The 20,540-nt window shown below is 38.9% G+C and overlaps 1 protein-coding gene across 50 annotated transcripts in view; it reads left to right on the forward strand.

The window, feature by feature from the left end:
• The window catches only part of ANK2 (ankyrin 2), a 382,844-nt gene that overhangs the window by 235,598 nt on the left and 126,706 nt on the right, over window positions 1-20,540 (forward strand). For all 50 annotated transcript variants that reach the window (XM_052813238.1, XM_052813314.1, XM_052813229.1 and 47 more), the window contains 2 exons: window positions 3,750-3,848; window positions 5,338-5,436. In XM_052813238.1, the coding sequence (XP_052669198.1) occupies window positions 3,750-3,848; window positions 5,338-5,436 (198 nt within the window). The remainder of the gene's footprint in view (window positions 1-3,749; window positions 3,849-5,337; window positions 5,437-20,540) is intronic.

A 20,540-nucleotide genomic window follows, 5' to 3' on the forward strand; every position in this document is an offset into this window, starting at 1 on the left:
TCGTCAGAATTAACAAAGGTTGTTTTCTTTAGTGCCAAGATCATTATATACTGAAGTAACACAAGCAAATGTTCACTTGCATAAAGAATTTTTCCCCACTTCCTTCAAACACTTTCTTTCCCCCATCTATACATTTTTATGTTCCCTATACTTCTTACTAAGTCTCACCAGCAGAAGGTAAGTAAAACTTTCTAGGACTACCAGGTTATTGTCTATACCTGCCACAGCTGAGCTTAGAAGGGAGGGCATAAAAGCTCGCACTGTGCCCATATTGCAGCTTTGGTAGGCAGTTTGTCAGTGAAGCTGCAGTAATGCTAGACATCTGCTGCGGCTGCATTTTGTCTTTCTAATAAGTCAATACCACTACAGAAGAAGCAATCCTGGCCCTGCCCTGCATTGGTGGTCATGCTTCCATGCCGTGCTCTCTCCTGAGCTCTGCCAGGAAGTTGCCTTTCCGTGGGGTCAGTTTGCTTTGGCATAACAGGGTTAGGCAGGAATAGTATAAGCCATTATTGCTGTTGGATGTAGCAGCGATCCGGATGATGTCCCAGAAGGAGTAAATGGCACAGCATAATCGATGCTGAACCAGGCAGCAGCTGAAGAACTTCTATTCCGTGAGGATCACTCCATAAGGCAACTGAATACAAAGGCAGAAGTAGCATGGACTTACTTGGGTGATTTTCAGACAATATCAGTGAGACTTAGTGCCTGTCTTACGGGGAAAAAAAGTGACTGACTTTTGATTAGCTTAGAAAAGGTTGGTGATTTCTGTGATGTACAAGAAATCTGTGGGCTTTTCTGGTGAGGTGACAATATGTAGGGTGACACTGTAAGTGCTGTGAGCAGTAGTGGTATGTGTGCACGTTTGTAGCACTCTACAGGATACAAAACATCGATGCCTCTAGCTCAGTGGTAGAGGAGAGAAAGAACTGAGGGAAATCGGGCTCTCCAGTGAAACACTTGAAGAACCAAGCTTGGCAGGTTTAGTATTATGTTCTTCTATGAGAGTTAGAATTACAAATGAGCCTCTAAAAGAAAGGTAGTTATGGTATATGTATGCTTTGTGGGCAGGAGCAGTCCCTATGCTGTAGAGTTTTGCTTAGCAGACAACTAATTTCATCTCCCCGCCCCAAAGTTTTTTGGTAGGCATGGGAGAGAAAAAGGGAAGTGTCAGAAACCTTTGTTGTTCTAAAATACAAGAGTCCAGTTGACAGGAACGGAGGAGTTGCATAGATTAAATCTGAGCTTCCGTCATCATAAGTAGCATGGATCAGCCATGTGGGTTGGGAAATAATTACAGCATTGGTTCTGATTATGGAGGAACAAAGCTCGCTTTAAGGCTTCAGTCGCGCTGGCCCTCAACGTTTAAAGTGCAGTGCTTGCTTCTGCTGCTGCTTGCCCCAGCTTACTTTATTTAAGGAATTAGGGGATTTGAATGTGTACAGTAGGAACTGTATTTATGCTATAGTTTCTTTCTGTAACCTTTTTACTGGACCTCATGTATTCATTTTGCTTAAGTTTTAATGAATAAAAAAAGTCATATGTTTCAAAGAAACTCACCTAATCTATGCAACAATATTAGCTTTCAGCTGCTTAATGTGGTATCATTAGATATGTGTCTTAGATGTATGAATACAGGTATTTTAAGGGAATGCTGCTGATTAAGCATTGAGACGAGCCTTGCTTTCTCCATACCTTGGCATACGGTAAACTAAAAAAGACGTTTGTCCTCCACTTTTTGTGTTCAGAGGCATGTGTGTGCGCATAATTTGTGTGGGCCGTGCAATATTGCTGGTTCTCTGCTGTTTGGTAACTTCAGTCTGCTCGTAGAGAGTGAAAGAGGTTAATAACATGTCACAGCAGTACATCAGTTGTGTACAACTGTAAGGAGTCAAAGTTACCGTTCATGCTCTCCTAGTAAGTGTTGATGACGGAATCTGTGAGATTAGATATGAGAACAGGCCTTTTTTTTCAAACAATGAGGAGAACACTATGTGTTTCCCCACAAAATACTATTTCAAAGCTTTCAACCGCTGTAGGTAGTAATTATGGTTATTTAATACTCAGCTGAGATTAAAACCCAAGGAAGATTAGAGCTTTATGAAATGGTTTCAGCCTGCAAAAAATTCACTGACATGTGCAGTGTTCCTCATCTTGATCATTATGGTCAACCTCACCGCATAATTTTGGCTAAGAATCTGTCCTTGGTCCAGGGCACGGCACTACTGCCACCCTTGGGCTCTGTAGCTTGGTAGTAAGAGTGTTCCTCTGGACTAGGGAAGATCTGGTTGCTGCTGCCTTACCTGCACAACGGGATTTGAAACCACATTTCTCATCAACATTTCCTAACTACTAGGCTGCGTAAGGGTATTCTTCTTCTTTTGGCAGCTTGTGAATGTAGCCTTCCTTCAGTTCCTTTGCTTTTCTCATAGTTACACTTCTGAATCTGACCACAAAATCTGCCTGAGCGGCTTACATGAATGTAGAATTAAATGGAGTTACTTCAGAAATGCATTTGCATTGCTGTGTCTGCAGCCATTGGACCCATTCCCATTAAATGTCTCCTGTGAAGTGCTAAGTGCTTTAAAATCCTACTGGGAATTACAAGCTTGAACTGCCTCCGTGGATGGACAAATAAAAGACCAGCAAGCTGCTTGTTTATTTTGCAATTTAAATGAGCATGAACTGCATAGAGACAAGTAAAGTGATAAAAATTACACAGTGCTAAACTTGCTGCAAGTTACTCAAATACCTGAGTATTGCTTATGATGCGTGCAATATGGAAAACAGGAGAATGCTTGAGGGCAATGGCGGTATCTGTTGCTGTCACCTGCCTGATGTACCATGAAAATTACCGTAGGATTGTGAAAAATAGGTTGGCAATTCAGCTACAATAGACTGTCATTTTATATTTTTCCCTTGGGTGGAATAGGGATACTAGGAAGAGGGAGATACGGTTTCCATGGCTGGAATTTCTAAGAGATAAAGTATCATATTCCTACTTAATGTGAAAAGGATTTAGATGCTAACTTTCTTAGGTTGCTTTTTTTGAAAATCCTAGCTCTTATTTCATTAATTTTCTTTTCCTTTTTGAATGAGGTTACAAAACCTCAAAGTTTAGTGAAGACTTGCTCATCAGAAAGCAGCAGAGGTACTAAGTCAAGGATCAATATAATTTGCAAGCCACATGTAATCGACAGCCATTTTGTCCTAGTTGTGCTTTTGGTTTTCTGTTTGATACCAGTTATCCCAGAGGAGAGGAGGCGAGTCCAGGGTTCAGGACAGCTACATCAGCCTGGAATAATCCTAACTGAATAGACACATCCTGTGTAAATTTGTCTAAGTCCTGTGTTTTCTCTGTGTTGATAATACCTCAGTCGGGCTAGATAAGGTTACAGTAAAGAGAAGGCAGATATGCACTCAAATTTTGTAATAACGGGCTCTGTGGAGATACCCAAGGTAGTAGTCTGGGGAAATGCGGAACAGAAAGGAAGGAATCTCTTATGGATACTTGCAAAATATGATTTGTTTTGATGTCTCTGTTGCTATGAGAAAAATGTTATTGGAGAAGTTTGTCACACAGTGCCTTGGCTTAAATAGCCAAGTCCAAAGTATCTGACTTATGTAGACAGTCAGCTAAGAGATGTAATAGTATTCCAGCTACTAATCTTCTTCTTATACTAGGGTAAGGTAGGAATGTGTATCTTCAGAACTGATATTTGTAATTGATATGGCCCTTGTGCTTACAGAATGGACTCAATGCTCTGCACCTGGCGGCTAAAGAAGGCCATGTGGGACTGGTACAAGAATTATTGGAAAGAGGTTCGGCTGTGGATTCTGCCACTAAGGTAATTCAAGTGTGTCTGTAAGTTTATTCACAAAAATAGAAAGTCAAATACGTGGGAGAAATTTAGAAAAAAAAAAAGTACAAAATAAGATAATAATATAAATACCTTATTGATATTTAAAATGTTATTTCACTTATGGCCTGTGGGTCGATGTTCATTGCTGAAGCTCATTGGTAGTAAGTGAAGATCTGTCGTCTTTGTACAATCTGTTTACAGGGAAAGCATTAAAAGGTTATAGCAATGCCAGATTTTTCATTATTTCTAATGACAGGTCGCCATTATACAAAGAGTGAATATAGCTCAAAATAGATTTTTTCAAATCTGTGAAAATTGGTAATTGACTGTATCATATTCAGAGCCTTTTCACTCAAGAGCATGATGGAAAACACACCTGTGTGATAAGTTGTTTTGCCTTCAGCCTTTTCACAGGCAGGCGCATGCATGTGTCCAAAACATTCAATCAGTATGTTGTTTGTCTATGGGTGCCGATTTCCTTGTGATGGGCCAGATTTGTTGGCTTGAACGATGTAATGTTTGTCTCCTAGTGTCTAGGTTGGCTGGCTGTCCTCAGCCTTTGCATTTAGTTCCCACCACTGTGTCCCTGTGGCACACTCTTATTTTTTATGATTTCTGATGCGCAGGATCTCCATCAAGGTTAACACTGGTCCTCAGCTCAGAGAGCCTCTTGCTGAACTTGTGATTTCCATCGTTGATGGAAAAACAAGTTCCCTCCTTCAAAAACATCTTTAAGTCACCTCTCAGTGAAGCTGTTGGTAGAACCCCCAGGTTCTAGGTAGGACTTTGAGGTTTTGGTCTGGTTTTATGAACCTTGATTCTTTAATAAAGCCATTTAAATATTGCTCCCAGGATGAGAGATTGGCCTGGAAAAATACAAAGCTCTTATAAAAGCGGTGGTCTACTGCACTGCTGCTGTTTTGTGAGAGATTATTTTTGTTGTGCAGTGCATCTCTTTACTTAAAGTTAACGCCTTTCAAAAAGACGCATTTTAATTTTATGCCAATTAGAGAAGGGAAAAAAATATTTATCTTCTGCATTTAAAAGGCTGGTTTCTGTTACTTAACAGTCAGATCTTCCTTTTGTGTCTTGTACTGGGAAATCTCATTTTACATGCGATTCACAGCTTGAATTCTAGGACTTCTAGATTTCAGCTACCTTCTACAGGACATGATCTCTGGTTCTGAAGGAAAAAACCTGTTGGCTCCTACTAAACTTTGCCTAGAAGCTTGTCCCATGCCCCAATCCCATTCCATAATTTCACTCAAAAGTTATGTTAGAATGTTAGTGTTACACAACCACTCAAGAAATCTTCATGGCTGCAACTACCAGTTCTATCCCCTGTGATGTTTATCAAGCATCCTGGAACTGTCAGGTAGATTTGTACTCAAAAAATGAATGTTATAAAGAACTGCTAGTTGAAATTATTCCTGAAGAATGGTAATGTCTTTCATTTTTTCCCTCCCTATAACAGAAAGGGAATACAGCCCTGCACATTGCATCCTTAGCAGGACAAGCTGAAGTTGTCAAAGTTCTGGTTAAGGAAGGAGCCAATATTAATGCACAATCTCAGGTATGATGCTATCTTCCCTTCTCTCTTCTAGAAGTTATTTGGTGAGATTTTATAAGATAGATTGGAGATGTTAGGCCGTGATTCCAAACATCCAAGCCTGACCAATCAAATTGAGGCTTACACTGGTAAGTAGGATAAAAATAAACAACAAATTGAAGTCATTATATACTCATTCTGTGATACAGGAACTTGCACTGTTGTGGATTGAAATCTTTTAGGAATTCCTAGTGTGCTTTAATAAATTGCTTCAGAAATTACTAAAAATGGAGAAATACTACATCATATGTTTGAGTTGAATTTGGTGAGCAGTAACAAAGAAGAAAATTTCTCAAAGACTTGATTTATACAATGCTTTTCATGGTTATTTGTTGGCTAAAAATTTGCATATAACTTATTTCAGGCTTCTGAATTCATTCGTTATGTGATCAGAAAGAATTTAAATCATAAGTTTGGAATTGGGGAAATTCAGCTTGTCCTGGCAGGCAAACCAACTGTAAAAACAGCCCTGTTATTTCCACTGACGTGAAGCTTGTGTGCTCTTCCAAAACGTACCACAGAATGTGGTGGTGTTGCAGACACGGACCGATGGGCCAGTTCTTCTCTCCCTGGTCTGGGCGAGGCTGCAGTGGCAGCTGCCTGCCTGCTGTGATTTCAGAGCTGTAAACAGCATGTGCTAGATTCGCAGTGAACAACATACTGCATGCTAGCTAGGTGATGGTTTGTTTTCAGAGCTAACCTTTCCTATCTCCTCTGCCCTATAAACAGATGCACTGTTAGCACCATAGATTAATTGACCAGTTATCCTGACATATATTTTCAATGCCTATTATTTCCTCTGTTTAGGATTAGGAACAATTTGTCAAATAAATAATTTGATTAATGTTTGTAAATGCTACCTTAACTATGGCAACTGTGTCTGTAGCTATGAAGAACTGAACAGATGGTATAGATGAGGACTATATATTATAAAGAAACTGCATCTTTCTGAAGCATCTAGTCAGCTTGTGACATTCTCAAAGTAAATCATTGAGCTAACTAACAGTGTTCAAATGGCGTCCTAGTGCGTCATTCAATGACCACAAATACCATTTTTGCACTAATGGTGTAAGCTAAGATGATGAGAAAAACAAGTTACGCTTCAGGGGTAGATTAATTTCAAATTAAATTTTCCTAGCACTTACTGTCTATAGGCAAGATAATGGCCCTTAGCTTAATCTGGCTGGGATATGTGAGCAGAACGAGAGTGATCTGATTTAACAGTGCAGCTAGGAACTGCTTTGGTTGAAGAGAGTTTCAGGAAGCACGGCTGGGCCCGTGTGAGATGCTTTTCTCAGTCTTCTTCTGTAGCGTATTCCCTGATCGTTAGGAACACAGACAAATTTGTAAAAGGTTTTGATTTGTCGGAGTCCATCCTAAGTCTGGCTAGCTCCACATCTTGCTTGCCCAGACCTGGGAAACTGGGACCTGGAGAGTTTTCTTGCTGTTTGATGTTACAAATTGATGTTGGACAGTGTAAAGGAAGTAGAGAACAGGAGATAAATGAATAGGTTTATAAACTGAATAGGTTTGTCTGTACCTTCATTACTTTTAAAACATAAAAGAGAAATTGAAAAGATCTTTAAGCTGCCTGACTCCAAGATTTTTAAAATATTTCCTTTATTATGCTTTTTGCCCCAAAGCAACTGCTTAAGAGCTCTCTCAGGGCAACTGATAGTCAATTACTCCTCATGCTCTACTATTATTAAAGATAAGGAATGTTGTAATTCCATTGCTCAAAAATTTAGCAAACTCCTTTCGTAATGACCTAATTGGATGATTTCTTCATACAATTATCAGCCTTTTCATGTGTATAAGAAGATAAAGTAATGTCTTTAATGTTAGGATTTTGAGCCTGGTAATAGAAATAATTGTAAAAATGATACTTTCATGAACATTATCCATCAAAAAGTCTTCATAAATGCTTTTCCTTATGCTGGAAAAATAAATGAAGTTGTCTAAATTAAAAAAAAAACAACTTCCTACCAGAATTGGAAATTGTTTTTACAGGTATTATTTTATACATTATTCTAGTTTTAAACATGTTTATTGTTAGCACTTGATCAATCGAATGAATCTGATGGAGGACTTTTTTTTTCCTGGTACCGCTCACTGGTTGCCTCCAGACAGGATGAATTCAAACTGTTGTGATATCTATGTCCTGGATTTGTGCCACGTTAATTAAACAAGTCCTGTTGACTTGAACAGGAGGGTGAGTCCTTAATGCCGTGTGATCCAGCTGTGGGGGCCCTTGGGTTGTGTCTTTCTGGCCTGCTGTGCTTTACCAGAAGAGATGGATAGTAGCTGCTTCAGGCAGGAGGAGATGTTCAGAGGCTTTTGCTGCTGCTGCCAAGGGGGCATTTCCAGTGGAAGATGTCCCTTTTTAGGGACCGCTCTGTCATATGGTTTCCTGGTCAAAGCACTGTCATGAGCGCAACAGTAAACAATTGCACACGGAGAGAGAGGTGCATGACCTAGATGATCTTCTTTTTGGTAAATGTTGGATGCACTTGGGTAATATTTATTGATAGTGTTCAGCACTTGGAATAGTATTTGTGTGTGAGCGTTCACGCACATGTTCCCATGAACATATGAATGAACCTATGTTGCCTATGTGATGGGTGGGAAAGGATGTATTTTTTTTTTAGTCAGGGCTCTGAGCAGACTCCTAAGAATTTGGTTCTAATTCTGATTTGCCAGAGTCTTCCCTTGGAAGATTAAATAAAAAAGTAATTTCTTTATGCCTCATGAATGGAATGAGGATAATGAATGCTGCCTTTCTACTGAAGACTGCATTGACATGCTCAAGAATCACATTAGTCATAGAAAATAAATAAGGTAGCAAAAAATGAGGGAAGAAAAACAGAAACTTCAAAATTAATAAAGAACAGACATGTGATTTATGATAAAAGATCAAGAAAGATGCAAGCATACCTAACTACAGCTGGTCAAAAGAGAAAAATATCAAGTTATGTACAAAAAGGAAAAGAGAATGACTGAACAGAATATGCTTGGATACTCAAATACTAAGGGTTTTTGTCAGGAGATATGTCATTGATGAAAAAGTGGAGAGAAAAAAAACATCAAGAAAGAGCTTAACTGAGAAAGAAATGAACAAAAATACAAATTTAAGGTAAGCTTGAATAAAAAGTGAGAAATTATGACTGAAATGCTCTGTTTTTCTTTCTTACGTTTTGTCTCAATTCCGTTTTTAAAAATAGATGCTATATTGTCACTCTTAAATCTTTTAGGAGCAGTTGTTGGTATTGAGGGTATATTACATCCTCTCCTTGGTATCTCTGTTATTTCACACTTTATTTTTTTTAGGCCCCTGCTAAATGCCATTTGTTTGTAGTGATTTAATGCCAGTGAAGTTACTCAGGTTGCTCCGTAACTTCCTCTTTAAAGAACTTGGTATCTGTCAAGGTCATTCTCATTTCCAGTGATGACAATTTGTCACAATGACAAAATTTCTTCACTGATGATAAAGTGATAGATAAGAGAGTATTCTCAACTCCAGCTTGTTCAATTTATTGTTTTTCCTTTCCTTTTCTCCATTAAATTGCATAAAAACACTGGCCTTTATCAAAACTTAGCACCAGTGACATCTGAAACACCGCACTGATTTCCCAGTTCCTTGCAACAACGAAATAACAGAATTATCTCAGAAAATGCTATTAAAAACATTGTACCCACTGAGATTACAAACCCCATCTGTGCTATCTGAGACTGTTAAGCATGCCGGGCTTTGATTTTATGGATTTTGTTTTTCTATTAGATTACTTTGCTTTGCCCTTCACTTTCATGTTGGCTTTCAGAGCTGTTAGTTTGTTCATCTTCCTCTTTTAAAAAGTCTGTTCCTTTTGAGCTAATATGTCATCGCTGCTATTTTTAGAAAAGTAATTTCTATTTTGATATAAAGCCTAATTGCACAGTGATTACTAATTGAATGACTCTGCTTTCACCTGCATGCACATCATTTGAGAGCTGACATCTTCCTTGAGTATGTGTCAGGCAAATGCTGAAATGAGGGCACACCTAGAAATGGCCAGAGATCTAGAAGTTGCTGGTTCTTTTTTGGCATACTTCCACCTAGAATTTGACAAGTGTGCAATCGTTTGGCTCAATTAGAATTGCCTTTTGCTACAAGTATTGCTGGAGAAAATGTATTTATATAATGAGTATCTATCTGTAAAACCTTCACTTGGTTGACTCTGCTCATAGTTCTGTGAGCAGGTCTAGATACACATCATCAAATAAAAAAATCAATTTCTGCAATTTCTCTTCTTGATTTGACCATGACTTTTGGTCACGTATAGATCTGACCAAGCTGCACTCATTGATAATACAAAATCTTGTCTGGGGACTGGATGGTACCAACTATAATGTAAAGTGGGTAACAGATCTACTGGGGTTGGTCCAGGCTATTCCTTTGAGCTTTGATTACATTTCCTTGCAGAGCAGAAGGTGGTCATCCCGGGGAATGCTGTAATCTTTTGCAATACATATTCACTTGTGTGGGTGATCCTCTAGGTACTTCTGAGTTTCAGTAGGGAATTCAGAAAAAGTCCTCAGGGAGCATTGAAATGTTTTGTTATGCACAACCATGGAAGTGGCATTGGCGGTTTACCCCTTCCCCCTCCCCATCACACACTTTCACTGAGCCCAGTGGTATCCTCCTTTCACAACTGGATCACTTCTTTACCCCAAACCTATTCTTAGTTGTTGCTTGTGCGTTAGAGCAGTAATTCTTTTTTGTAATCTGCCTCCCAATGAGTGTCTACTTTTTTGACGTAGTAGGAATTCTTATGCTAATTCTTGATCTTTTTTCCCAGGTGGAAGAAACATCACCAGATGTAGTCAGTCCAACACTTCCCTTTGCTAAATTACCATTTGTGTCTATTGCTTTCTCTTGAAGTCAGATTTTATCATCTGACTCATGTATAGGCGTCAGAGATGTCTGATAACTGGAATATTAGCCTGTCAAATGTGATGATACCCTGACTGCAATAATCTTAATAGCTGAATCTACCTGTAGACTGTCCCCTGCGGCAATGATGCTGAACTGTTCTGACCACACATACCTTACGGAATGGATCTGTCCTGACCTTCCTCCATTCCAAACAAGGTCAAAAAAAGTTAGCCTCATGCAAAGAGTTGCATCTCCTAGGATGAGGTGATTTGACAAATGCCAAGTGATTGAGGTACAAAGAGCTCAAAAATGAAAGAGAAAATGAGGAAATACAATTCACTCCCGTTCAGTAAATGTAAGGGAACTATCATTTCCTGGAGTCACTTCAAGAAAGAAATTATTCCCTTCAATTTTAAAATTTCTGAAACGGAGTTTAGAACAGAATGTGTTCCCCGTTAGCTGCTAAGGTTGTGCTTTGGCCACTGCTTCGTGTAGGGGCTCTCACAAAAGGAGGAGCTACCTTTTAATCATCAGATTATTTAAAGTGACCTAGATACAGAAAGCAAGGATTAGATAAATCAGTCCTCCCCCAAGCTGATCTTGTTATTTAAAAGCCCTCTGGTTTCCTTTCCTCGATATCCTGCTCTAAGCTCATTGCAAACATGTTAGCCAAAAAATATTTTTGCTTAAATTTGCCCCTATTATGGTTACCACTTCCTATTTCAGCCCATAGGAGATGCTATCATGACTGCTAGAGTATTGTTATCTGGACTATTCATTAGATTGGAGCAATCCTTAGAGCTGCACAAAATTACCAGCCTGAATATGCTTTCCCAAAAAGGAGTGATAAGAGAGCTCGTTGAATGTCTATATTCAGTATTACCACAGAAGCAAGTGCGGATTTAGATGATTCTCAGAGAAGTGATCAGCTTGTCTCTCTCAGGATGCCCTGTGATTTGCCTTACCAGAGATTGCTCTCTCCATGGTTTGTGAAGATAATCTTACCTTCAGAACAGAGCGTATTTTGCAGAGTATTTGCTACTCCATTATGTCAAAAGGTTTTAATTCCACCAACTGGGCTTTCTGCTTTTATATTAGTATATTTAGACAGCCAGATTTTTAGCTGCTGTACATCAAGCGGTATCATTTAGCTGCAGTTCATCATTGCTAATGTAATAAAGGATCAGGCCCATTATCCCTTCACTGGAAGAGAAAAAAAAAACAGGAAGAAATGCCTTCTGGAGGATTATATGGATTTTGAAAGATGTAAACAACAGTAATACATTAAAACCAATGAAAGAACAGATATGTTTCTTCGTTGTGCCTTAAACTAGTCTGAGTTTCAGCTGTCTCTTACAGTGATTATCAGTTAATGATAAACAACCCTTACTCCTGATCTTGAAGTATGATCTCAGGCAACTGTGGAAGTGGAGTTGAGCGGGATGCCTGTGCATGCGAGACTGAAGCGGTGCTTATGGGTTGACACAGAATTACAGGATAAGAGTGTGAACATAAGATAATGATTGTTAATGTCAGCGCATTCATGTGGGACTTCCCCATTTCCCCACATAATTCATACAGTTAAAGGAAAAATAACCCTATGAGGATGGCCAGTCTATGGTGTCACCTGCAGAAGAAGCAGCGTGGTGATCTGGAGATATGGGACTGGTTGGCTTTCTCTCAAAAGCTGCTCCGAGGATCAGGAGCTCTTAAAGAACAAAGGAGGGTACTGAGCCAGTTTGATGTCTGTCTCTGGGATCCCAGCTCCAGCCATAAAATAACTGAATGTGTCAGGATCTCAACCCACAAAGACTGAAAGCCAACTGAAAATATTTACAACATATGTCTTAGTCTATTTTGTTAACTTACAGTCTCTGTTAAAGTTCTATAAAGGGACGAATGGTCCAGGTTGAAAGATTTTAATTTAAACAAATATTTTGATTAGCTGATTTTTTTCAGCTAATAATGTGATACATGGCCTCTAATATTTATTCTTAAAATGCATGAACTTTAGGAGCCTGCAATAAACCAACATACCAGCTGGAAGGGTAAGGGCTCGCCAGACCAACATGCCACATTTCACTGCTACTGTAATGACACAGCCTGTGACGATAAGAGCCAGGCAGTGGAAATGTTATCTGCATGTATTTTTGAGAGTGTAGGTATAACTGAGTCACAACCAAATAAATACAAGCATTTTATTTATAATTTTAGTGTAATACTGTCTTCCTTCCAGCCCTCAACCATATACATAAAATAAATTGTTGGTTTCAGTACTGCTTTTCCTTTACCATGTTTGGAAGGCAAACCCCAAATGCTGTTTTGGATGACTGCCCAGAATTCAAACGTGAGACTCTGCCCTGGCTAAGGTTTTGGGCCCCAACCCATGCCCGGTATCAAGGTTATGTTTTCTTGTGCATGACTACTCTGTACTCTTCCCATTATTTTCCATCAGCTGAGTTTCTATTACAGGTTCCCTCTTTGTAAAAAAGACATTTCCAAGACACAGAACATCTTGATTTCTGCCTGGCTGTATTTCAGCCTCTGTTGTTGCTTTGCTGTTCTCATGGAGAAAATCGTGATATTTGAAGCTGCTAAAATAGAATGTTTGTGCTCTTTAAATTTGGCATTTGAGCTAGGAAGTGACTTACAGTAAAATACACTTCCCAAGAGGGGGGTTCTTGTAATGGTGAGGCAACAGGTGTCATAGTGCTACAGCTGGAGTTCTGTGTGATCTCTTGTGAATGAACTTACCAAGCTCATCACAAACCTAGGCAACATCATTTATCCATAGGCTTTATAATTATTGCAGTGGTGTAAGTACAGAGTGGAAAACACTATTTATATTACTAGGGAATTAGTGAGACAGCTGAAGGGGTGGTACTATTTTCAGTGTAGGCTTCTATGTCACTACATTTTTAAAATTTATTTATTACAAATTAGTTTTACGATCTGTCATCTCAAATCCACAGTATTTAATTTAGCTGGCTGTTGATGTATCCAAAAGATGTTTTTACTGAATCTCCCTTTCTCATAATGTGGATATAGGACAAAACAAAAATCCCCTCCGTGAAGGTGCTGTCAGCATCACAAGAGTGCAGTCAGAGGGGCAGGGGGACAAGAGGGGAACAGAGTACACTTTCTTCCTCTGCCTCTCAAGGTTGAGCCAGATGTGAAGCTGGAGCAAATCACTTCTCTCAGAAAAAGGAAAGAACCTTGAATTGAACTGTTTTGCACACTGGTGTTGGTTCAGCGCTTCTCCTTATGGTTGAAGTAGAATCAAACTCCTTGCTAGGCTCTCAGGGAGAACATAGAGATGAATATCAGACTGTCAGCTGGGTGTTGCAATGGTACATTTTACACAAATAGATATTCTGATAAAGCATTTAAAGGTAAAATAGAGCAGTATGCAGGTAGTACATGTCGTACCTCAGCAGTGTTGATCTGAATGCTTGGTAGGCACTACAGGCTCCCTGGAGAAAAAAGTGGAGTAGTTTCCCAGGAGTTTTAGTTGTTTTCAACTTGTGAAAGCCTGCTAAAAAACAGGCTAAAAAAAGCCTGTTTAAATACAGTTGTTTTTAAAAAAAAAAAAAAAAAAAGGGAATTTTTAAAGATGTATATCTTATTACAGAGTTAATCAATATTTAGAGTTCCAGTTCTGATAGTAAGCATTTTATTTCTAAGCCTTTTCAGTCATAGACGTAATAAAGGGTAGTTTCCTTCCATCCATCTTTGCATTCTCAATTTCATGCTGCTTAAGCTGTCAGTTGGACAAGATGGTCTCTTCATTCAAATAGTCTTAATCTTTCTTTGGAGTAGCCCGCTTTTCCCTTGGCTGTATGGCAAAATGAGACTCCTTAGGCACCTTAAATTTGGCAACTTAAAATTACATACAGTGAATTTCCCTTCAGCGTATCTTTACAAATTTCACAATTGTATATTTGCTTGAATATAAATATAGATGTAGTAGTCCAAATATTTCTGAGATTTTTTTCTTGAAAAAGAATGTGGATTATATGTTTGTTTTATGGAAAATGTATTTTAACGGTAAAGAAAGAGTAATGTGAATAATTGGTAAAGTTACCAGTATATAAAACTTAGGGATTTTGATGTAAGCTAACAAAAAAAAAGAGACTTTTAAAAGTTAGAAGTATGTATCTTGATTTATCCTTAATTCACCCTTTTAGGCAGAGAATCTCTCCTGCTAAGATACAATCCTCTTACAAAGAGTTTATTTTTAGACTGGCTTAAAATAATGCTCTGAGCATAATGCACAACAAAGTTCCCAGAATTGTGATATTGTTGATTCTATCAAGATGCGCGTTCTTAATTTAGCTTGCGCTGTTGCACTTATATGTAACTCTCGTATTGTGTTGATTAAAATTAATTAGTTGCTTGGATTGCTAGAGGTTTTTTCCCAGAATTATAGAATGGCTGAGGTTGGAAGGTACCTCTGGAGGTCATCTTGTCCAACCACCCTGCTCAAGCAGGGTCACCTAGAGCAGGCTGCCCAGGACCATGTCTTAGATGGCTTTTGAACATCTGTAAGGATGGGGACTCCACCACCTCCCTGGCCAACCTGTGCCAGTGCTTGGTCACCCTCACAGTAAAAAAGTGTTTCCTGATGTTCAGAGGGAACCTCCTGCGTTTCAGGTTGTGCCTGTTGCCTCTGGTCCTTTTCCTTCCCTGCATAACATTCTCCTATTTGAGAGAGAATAGCCTTTGCTGGAGTGGTTATTTCCTCTCCTGTGGAGATTACTGGCGACTGAGATAAAGAGGAACAGCGAGTGAAGGTAGAGTTACCTTCTTAGATGTCACTAGTTTAGGCTAATATCTGTGGGAAAAGGGGGAAAACGGGGTGATGAATCGTATCTCGCTGAATAAAGGTTTAAATCAGGAACTTACTATTCTTGTTGAAGTTGAGTGATACTCTGAAGAGTAGAAAAAAATCCTGAAACAGTTATTGAAATTAAAGGCCCCAGGAATGATCATGATCTTACTGTGTAAAATGATATATTAACACATGACCATAAATCAGAAGATTTTATAATCTGTGAGCTGTTTCATGAGTAATCTAAGCTTGTCTTACCCTTGTCTCTTTCTTGTCTCTTCCTTTGTGCCAATATCTGTTCCTTTTGGGGACTTAAATTCTAACAAGAGCAGAAAGAGAAGGAGGTACAGGGTGGAAGGCAGAGCAATTTCACAAAGGCTTCTCTGAGGTTTCTTTAAGAGCCGGGTCCTATGAAGGAAACTCTAGAGTGACCCAAAGGAAAGCAAGCTTTTATAGGGGTAGTATTTTGTGCACAGAATCTTCTCTGAATGTTGCTTGAGAAGTGCAGTTGCAGAATTGTAGTAAAGGTTGCAGAAAAAGCCGAACTAATTTGATTTTCGTTTGTGACCCTGAGAAAATAACTTTTTCATTTCCTTGATATGAAGCAAAATTGGGGGGGGGGGGGGGCTACCAAAGCACCAAACCAAAAACCCATGCAGTAAGATGGAGAGACAGAGGCGGCAACTGGTCTGGGTCAGGCAATCTGCTGATTGTGTTGACCTTCTGACTGGTAATTACATCTTAAAGAGTAAGTAGGAATGAGCATTTGCTGTATGTAAACTATTGCATTAGATGCCAGTTTTCTTGTCTTCCCTGGTAATCTCAGTGATCTTCTAATACAGTCTTAAACAGTTCCTGGAGGCCCTTAAAATAAAATAGATGTGTTCATCTGGGTTTACATTAGCTATTTAATCACAGGATATGTTGCTAACTCTCATGGGTCATCTTAAAAGAGGCAAACCGAGGGCAGAGATGATAGATCTCTATTTTCTCTCTTTTCCTTATCAGTATGAATATAGATATATATGTATGGATACATGGTATATAGATACTATAGCTATGTAGATACTAAAGGCTGCATCTTCATGGACAAGCATAGGTAGGCTAGTCATTCGAGTGCACTGGCTACTAATCAGAGTTTGAAAGATGTGTGCTTCTGAATCATTTGGTACTACATGCAAAGAGTATGGTTCCTTGAAAGTCTGCCATAAAATAAAGCTTAACCAAGCTATATAACTGTTTGTATGATTTTCTAAATGCTCTAATAATCCCTCTGCTTCTTCAAACTGTGTTCTTCATTAGGGCTCGGGCAAAATTTAATGATACAAATTCTGAGTCATATATAGACTTGCCAATTTGCATTAATAGCTTGAAGAATCATTGAGAGCTACTCATTTTCTCAAATTAGCAAGTAAATCAGTGAATGTAGTAGAAAGAATGGAGTATGAAATATACTCTATTTGTTTAGTGTTAATTTCTCATTATAACTTTACATTATAGCAGTAAACATCTTGCAGTATACATTTGTAAGGATAATGAAATCTGAGTACTCTGTCCTCACTGCAAATACTCTGATGAAATCATTGTTTGAAAACGAATGTTGTATATCATTACAAAATTAATTTCTGTTTTTTAGATGATGCACGAAATCTAAACATACAGACGTAATGTAAATAAACAGCTGGGCTTTCAGAAAAAGCAAAATAAAGTGCATTTCTCCTTTTCCGGGTCACACGTTTATATGCCACAGTCAGTATTTTTACTTTAATTCTGGACTATGTTTATACACTATGGGATTATAAGCTGAAGGAAAATTTATTGAAATAAAGATTCCCCATCCTGGCCCAATAAACTCTCTGTATCCCATTCCACGTGCTAGAACAAGGAAGGGAGAGGTCAGTCTCCTTTGCAATATGTCCACGGAGAATCGTTAACCAGAATGTTAAGGATTCAGTAGAAGACACTTTGGGGTAGTGAAACAAAAGTCTAGGGAAAACATGTTTTCTTCAATTTGCAGAGATCTGGGGTCTTGAGCTTTGAAATACCTCTAGAAGCAGACCAGAGAAACCAAGTATTGGCGTATAGCTCCTTGAAACTAAAAGACGAGAAACTGAGAAGGGGATTTTAGATTAACAAAAGTAGAGAAAACGAAGGGAAGGATATGCTTTTGTTGTGGGCATTTCCATTTAACTGCAGGACTGGCTGAGAGAGACAGAACCTTGCTGTATAGGATAGAGACAGACGGACACATCATAGAAACTATGCAGGTTGGGAGGAGGCATGGAAGTCTCCAGGGGTCCAGGGGACAAATGAGAAGGAAGAGCTCCTGCAGGGCTAACAGGTAATCCCACTGGGCAGAGCTCTGCTGGGGAGAGCGGTAGTATTGGGAACCCTAAAACAGGAGTTTTCTGGCCCAGAGCCAGAAGTGTTGAGGTCAGGAACACTGCAGTTGGAAGCTCTGAAACCAGTTTTTCACTGAGAAAGCAGACTTCACCCTGCCGCTGGAAAAAATCGGGCTCGACCTTGCCAGGGGGAGAAATTCAGGAGGAGCTTTCTCAGCGTGTCTGGTATAGGCAGTTTTGCAGATAGACCTTGGCATGCTGTTGCAATTTCCAAAATAAGCCAGATTTTAAGAAAATATGTACAGTAGTTTTAAACTATAAATAAAGCTTGAAGGAAAAAAAAAAAAAAAAGGCCATGGTTTTATGCGCAAGAATTTCCTAACCCCTGATTGCTGTAGTTTCAGGTATGATTATAGCACATGAGGAGGATATCCTTGATATAATGGGCACTCTTGTGGATCTGTGTGGAAAAGCATTTAGTATGTCTTGGTACTAAATGGTTATGAAGTCATATATGTATTGTTTATGGTCTCCTAATCCAGGATTTATTGTCCTGATCCTGTTCCAGAACTAGGGACTTGAGTTGATTAAAAAAATAAGATTCTTCAAAGCTTTTAAGCAAATTGATTTACTCTGGCTTGAAAATTCTCATATTCCCCAAATTTATATTAGTCGGTGTGATCCTTGTATTCATCCATGTAATATTCAGTGCTGGAAGGATTTTATAAATGGCACGTATTACCTTTTAAAAAACTGCTACACTAGACTGTAATATTAAATACTGATGAAGCAGGTGGAAAATTACTATTAGTTATACCTAATGCATTGCCATTTTGTTTCTTTCCGGAGTGGGAAGGAAAACCAAGACAGTGAGCCAGCTCGGTTACCTGCAGTTTTCTCTGTGCTATTCTGTACAAGTGCAATTGAAAAGAAACCAATCTGTTGATAATTCCCACTGCCAGCTCAGTCCCTATGCCTGGCAATCCCCTGCCCTTCTGCACCTTCCTAATTACACGCTGAACAGCGTTCCTTCATTTTACGCTGTGATGAGATCTCTTATCTCCCCCCTTGCAAAAGAGTTGTCTGAGGAGCAGCCAGGAGACCAGCACACCTCCCTGACTCGCGGTCTCCCAGCCCCAGGGTGGACGTGGAAGAGGCTGGCTCGTTTGCCTTGTTTGTGCTTCCAGTTTGCTGCCTGGCTTTAGCAGTGATTTGGGAGGAGGGAAGCTGCCCATCAAAATGCAGTGCAGACTGACCTTATTGTTAAGAGGCTTTTCGTGATGTCTAACCCGAATTTTCTCCCCAGCAACCTTAGTAAACTACGCGCTTTTCTATTTGTTTTAGTCGCTGTGAGTGTGCAGAACAGACCTTTACCCTCCTCTTTAAAGACTGTTATCTTGTTTTCCTTCAGTTTTCCCTTCGCAGGCAGAACGCCACCAATTACTAGTCTTTTCTCAAAGAAAAATAGCTTCCCCAGGGAGATATATTTTTACGCCAGTGCAACGATTGTCTTTATTACAGTAGAATGAGCTCATTGACCAGTGGCCCTCTGGTAGACCACTGTGACCTCCAGGTCCTTTTCTGCAGAATTCTCCTCTAACTCATCATTCCCTGTTTGCATAGTTTGTTTTTCCTGCAATAGTGGAGAAACTTGTATTTGTCCTTACTAAATTACATTTCCAGTCTTTTCTCCAGGGTGACAGGAACCTTTCAAATTATGATCCTGTTGTGTGGTGTACTTGCAGACCATTTTGTTTATGCTGTCTATAACTGTAATAAGAGCACTCTGTTCCAACCTTTAAGTCATTACGAAGAATATTGGATAATACTTGCCAAAGACAGACCCCTGTGCAAAGCCACTCAAAATACATGCCACAGTTTTGGCATTGAACTGCTGTTAACTGTTCTCTGGGTGCCATTTGTTATTATATGTCCCAAGATTGTTGATGGAAGTGCCAGAATATTCTGCAAAGCAGTATTAAAAGACTTGCTACAACATGTATGACATATATCATATGACATACACAACATAAATGACGTTTATTGCCTGAGCAATCTTCTGCATTTGCAAATGTGGAGAGGTTTGTAAAGACATCATTTCTACAATCAACTGTATTATCTAGTGACTGAAAAATGAGATTTCATTTCATTAGGAAGTTACTGGAATGTTTCCACAGCAAGTTTGCTAGAAAGAATAATATTGGCTTCTCTGAAACAAGGTTTTTGGTTATCACAGTATTTGCATTAATTCTGACCACTTGTGTACATGCACAAGTTTATCATGCATTGTGACAGCATGCAAGATTAAAAAAAAAAAAAAAATTGCACGTTTGAACTCCAGTTTATGGTTTATGTTCTAGCTGAAAGTGCCATTCCAAGACAGAAGAATGTTTTCAGAAGCATAGGTGATTATGTCCTCTTACGTTACATGGTAGTCTACAGAATATTAAAGAATTTTCTAAGGCCTTTTTAACAATCTTAAAAACTCTTAGAAGAAAGTTATTAATCAGGCAGACAGCTCACTTCCATGCCTTCCTTTCATAAGGATTTTGTATCTCATTAATTAAAATTGTTTGCATTAAAGTAGTTTAACAGGAAGAAAGGACTTATGTTTCTAATGAATTTGCCTGTAGTTTGATTAACTTAGAAGAATTTTTTTAAATTACTGTATTATCCAGAGCAGATTCTTTTAAGGACTCTAGGACATTTTAATGAATGTTTATAATTAAATGATAGATGAACTTACCGTATGGTCGGAAGCGCAGTTGCTACTTTGCAAGGTTGAGTTCCTTTATGTTTGATGATTTGCAATGTTTTATGTATTACAAAATTTTATGTAGTATGTTAAGCCTTTGTCATCTCTACTCAGCTCGTCATGAGGTATGGACTTTATGGTCTCCAGGGGATGTTGTCTTTGGTTAAGTTAATGTAATAAATGGAGGAGAATCTTGCTGTCCTGTCAGCTTTCATAAAACTTTAATGC

The sequence above is a fragment of the Harpia harpyja genome, chromosome 2 (assembly GCF_026419915.1).
Source record: "Harpia harpyja isolate bHarHar1 chromosome 2, bHarHar1 primary haplotype, whole genome shotgun sequence".
Lineage (NCBI taxonomy): Eukaryota > Metazoa > Chordata > Aves > Accipitriformes > Accipitridae > Harpia > Harpia harpyja.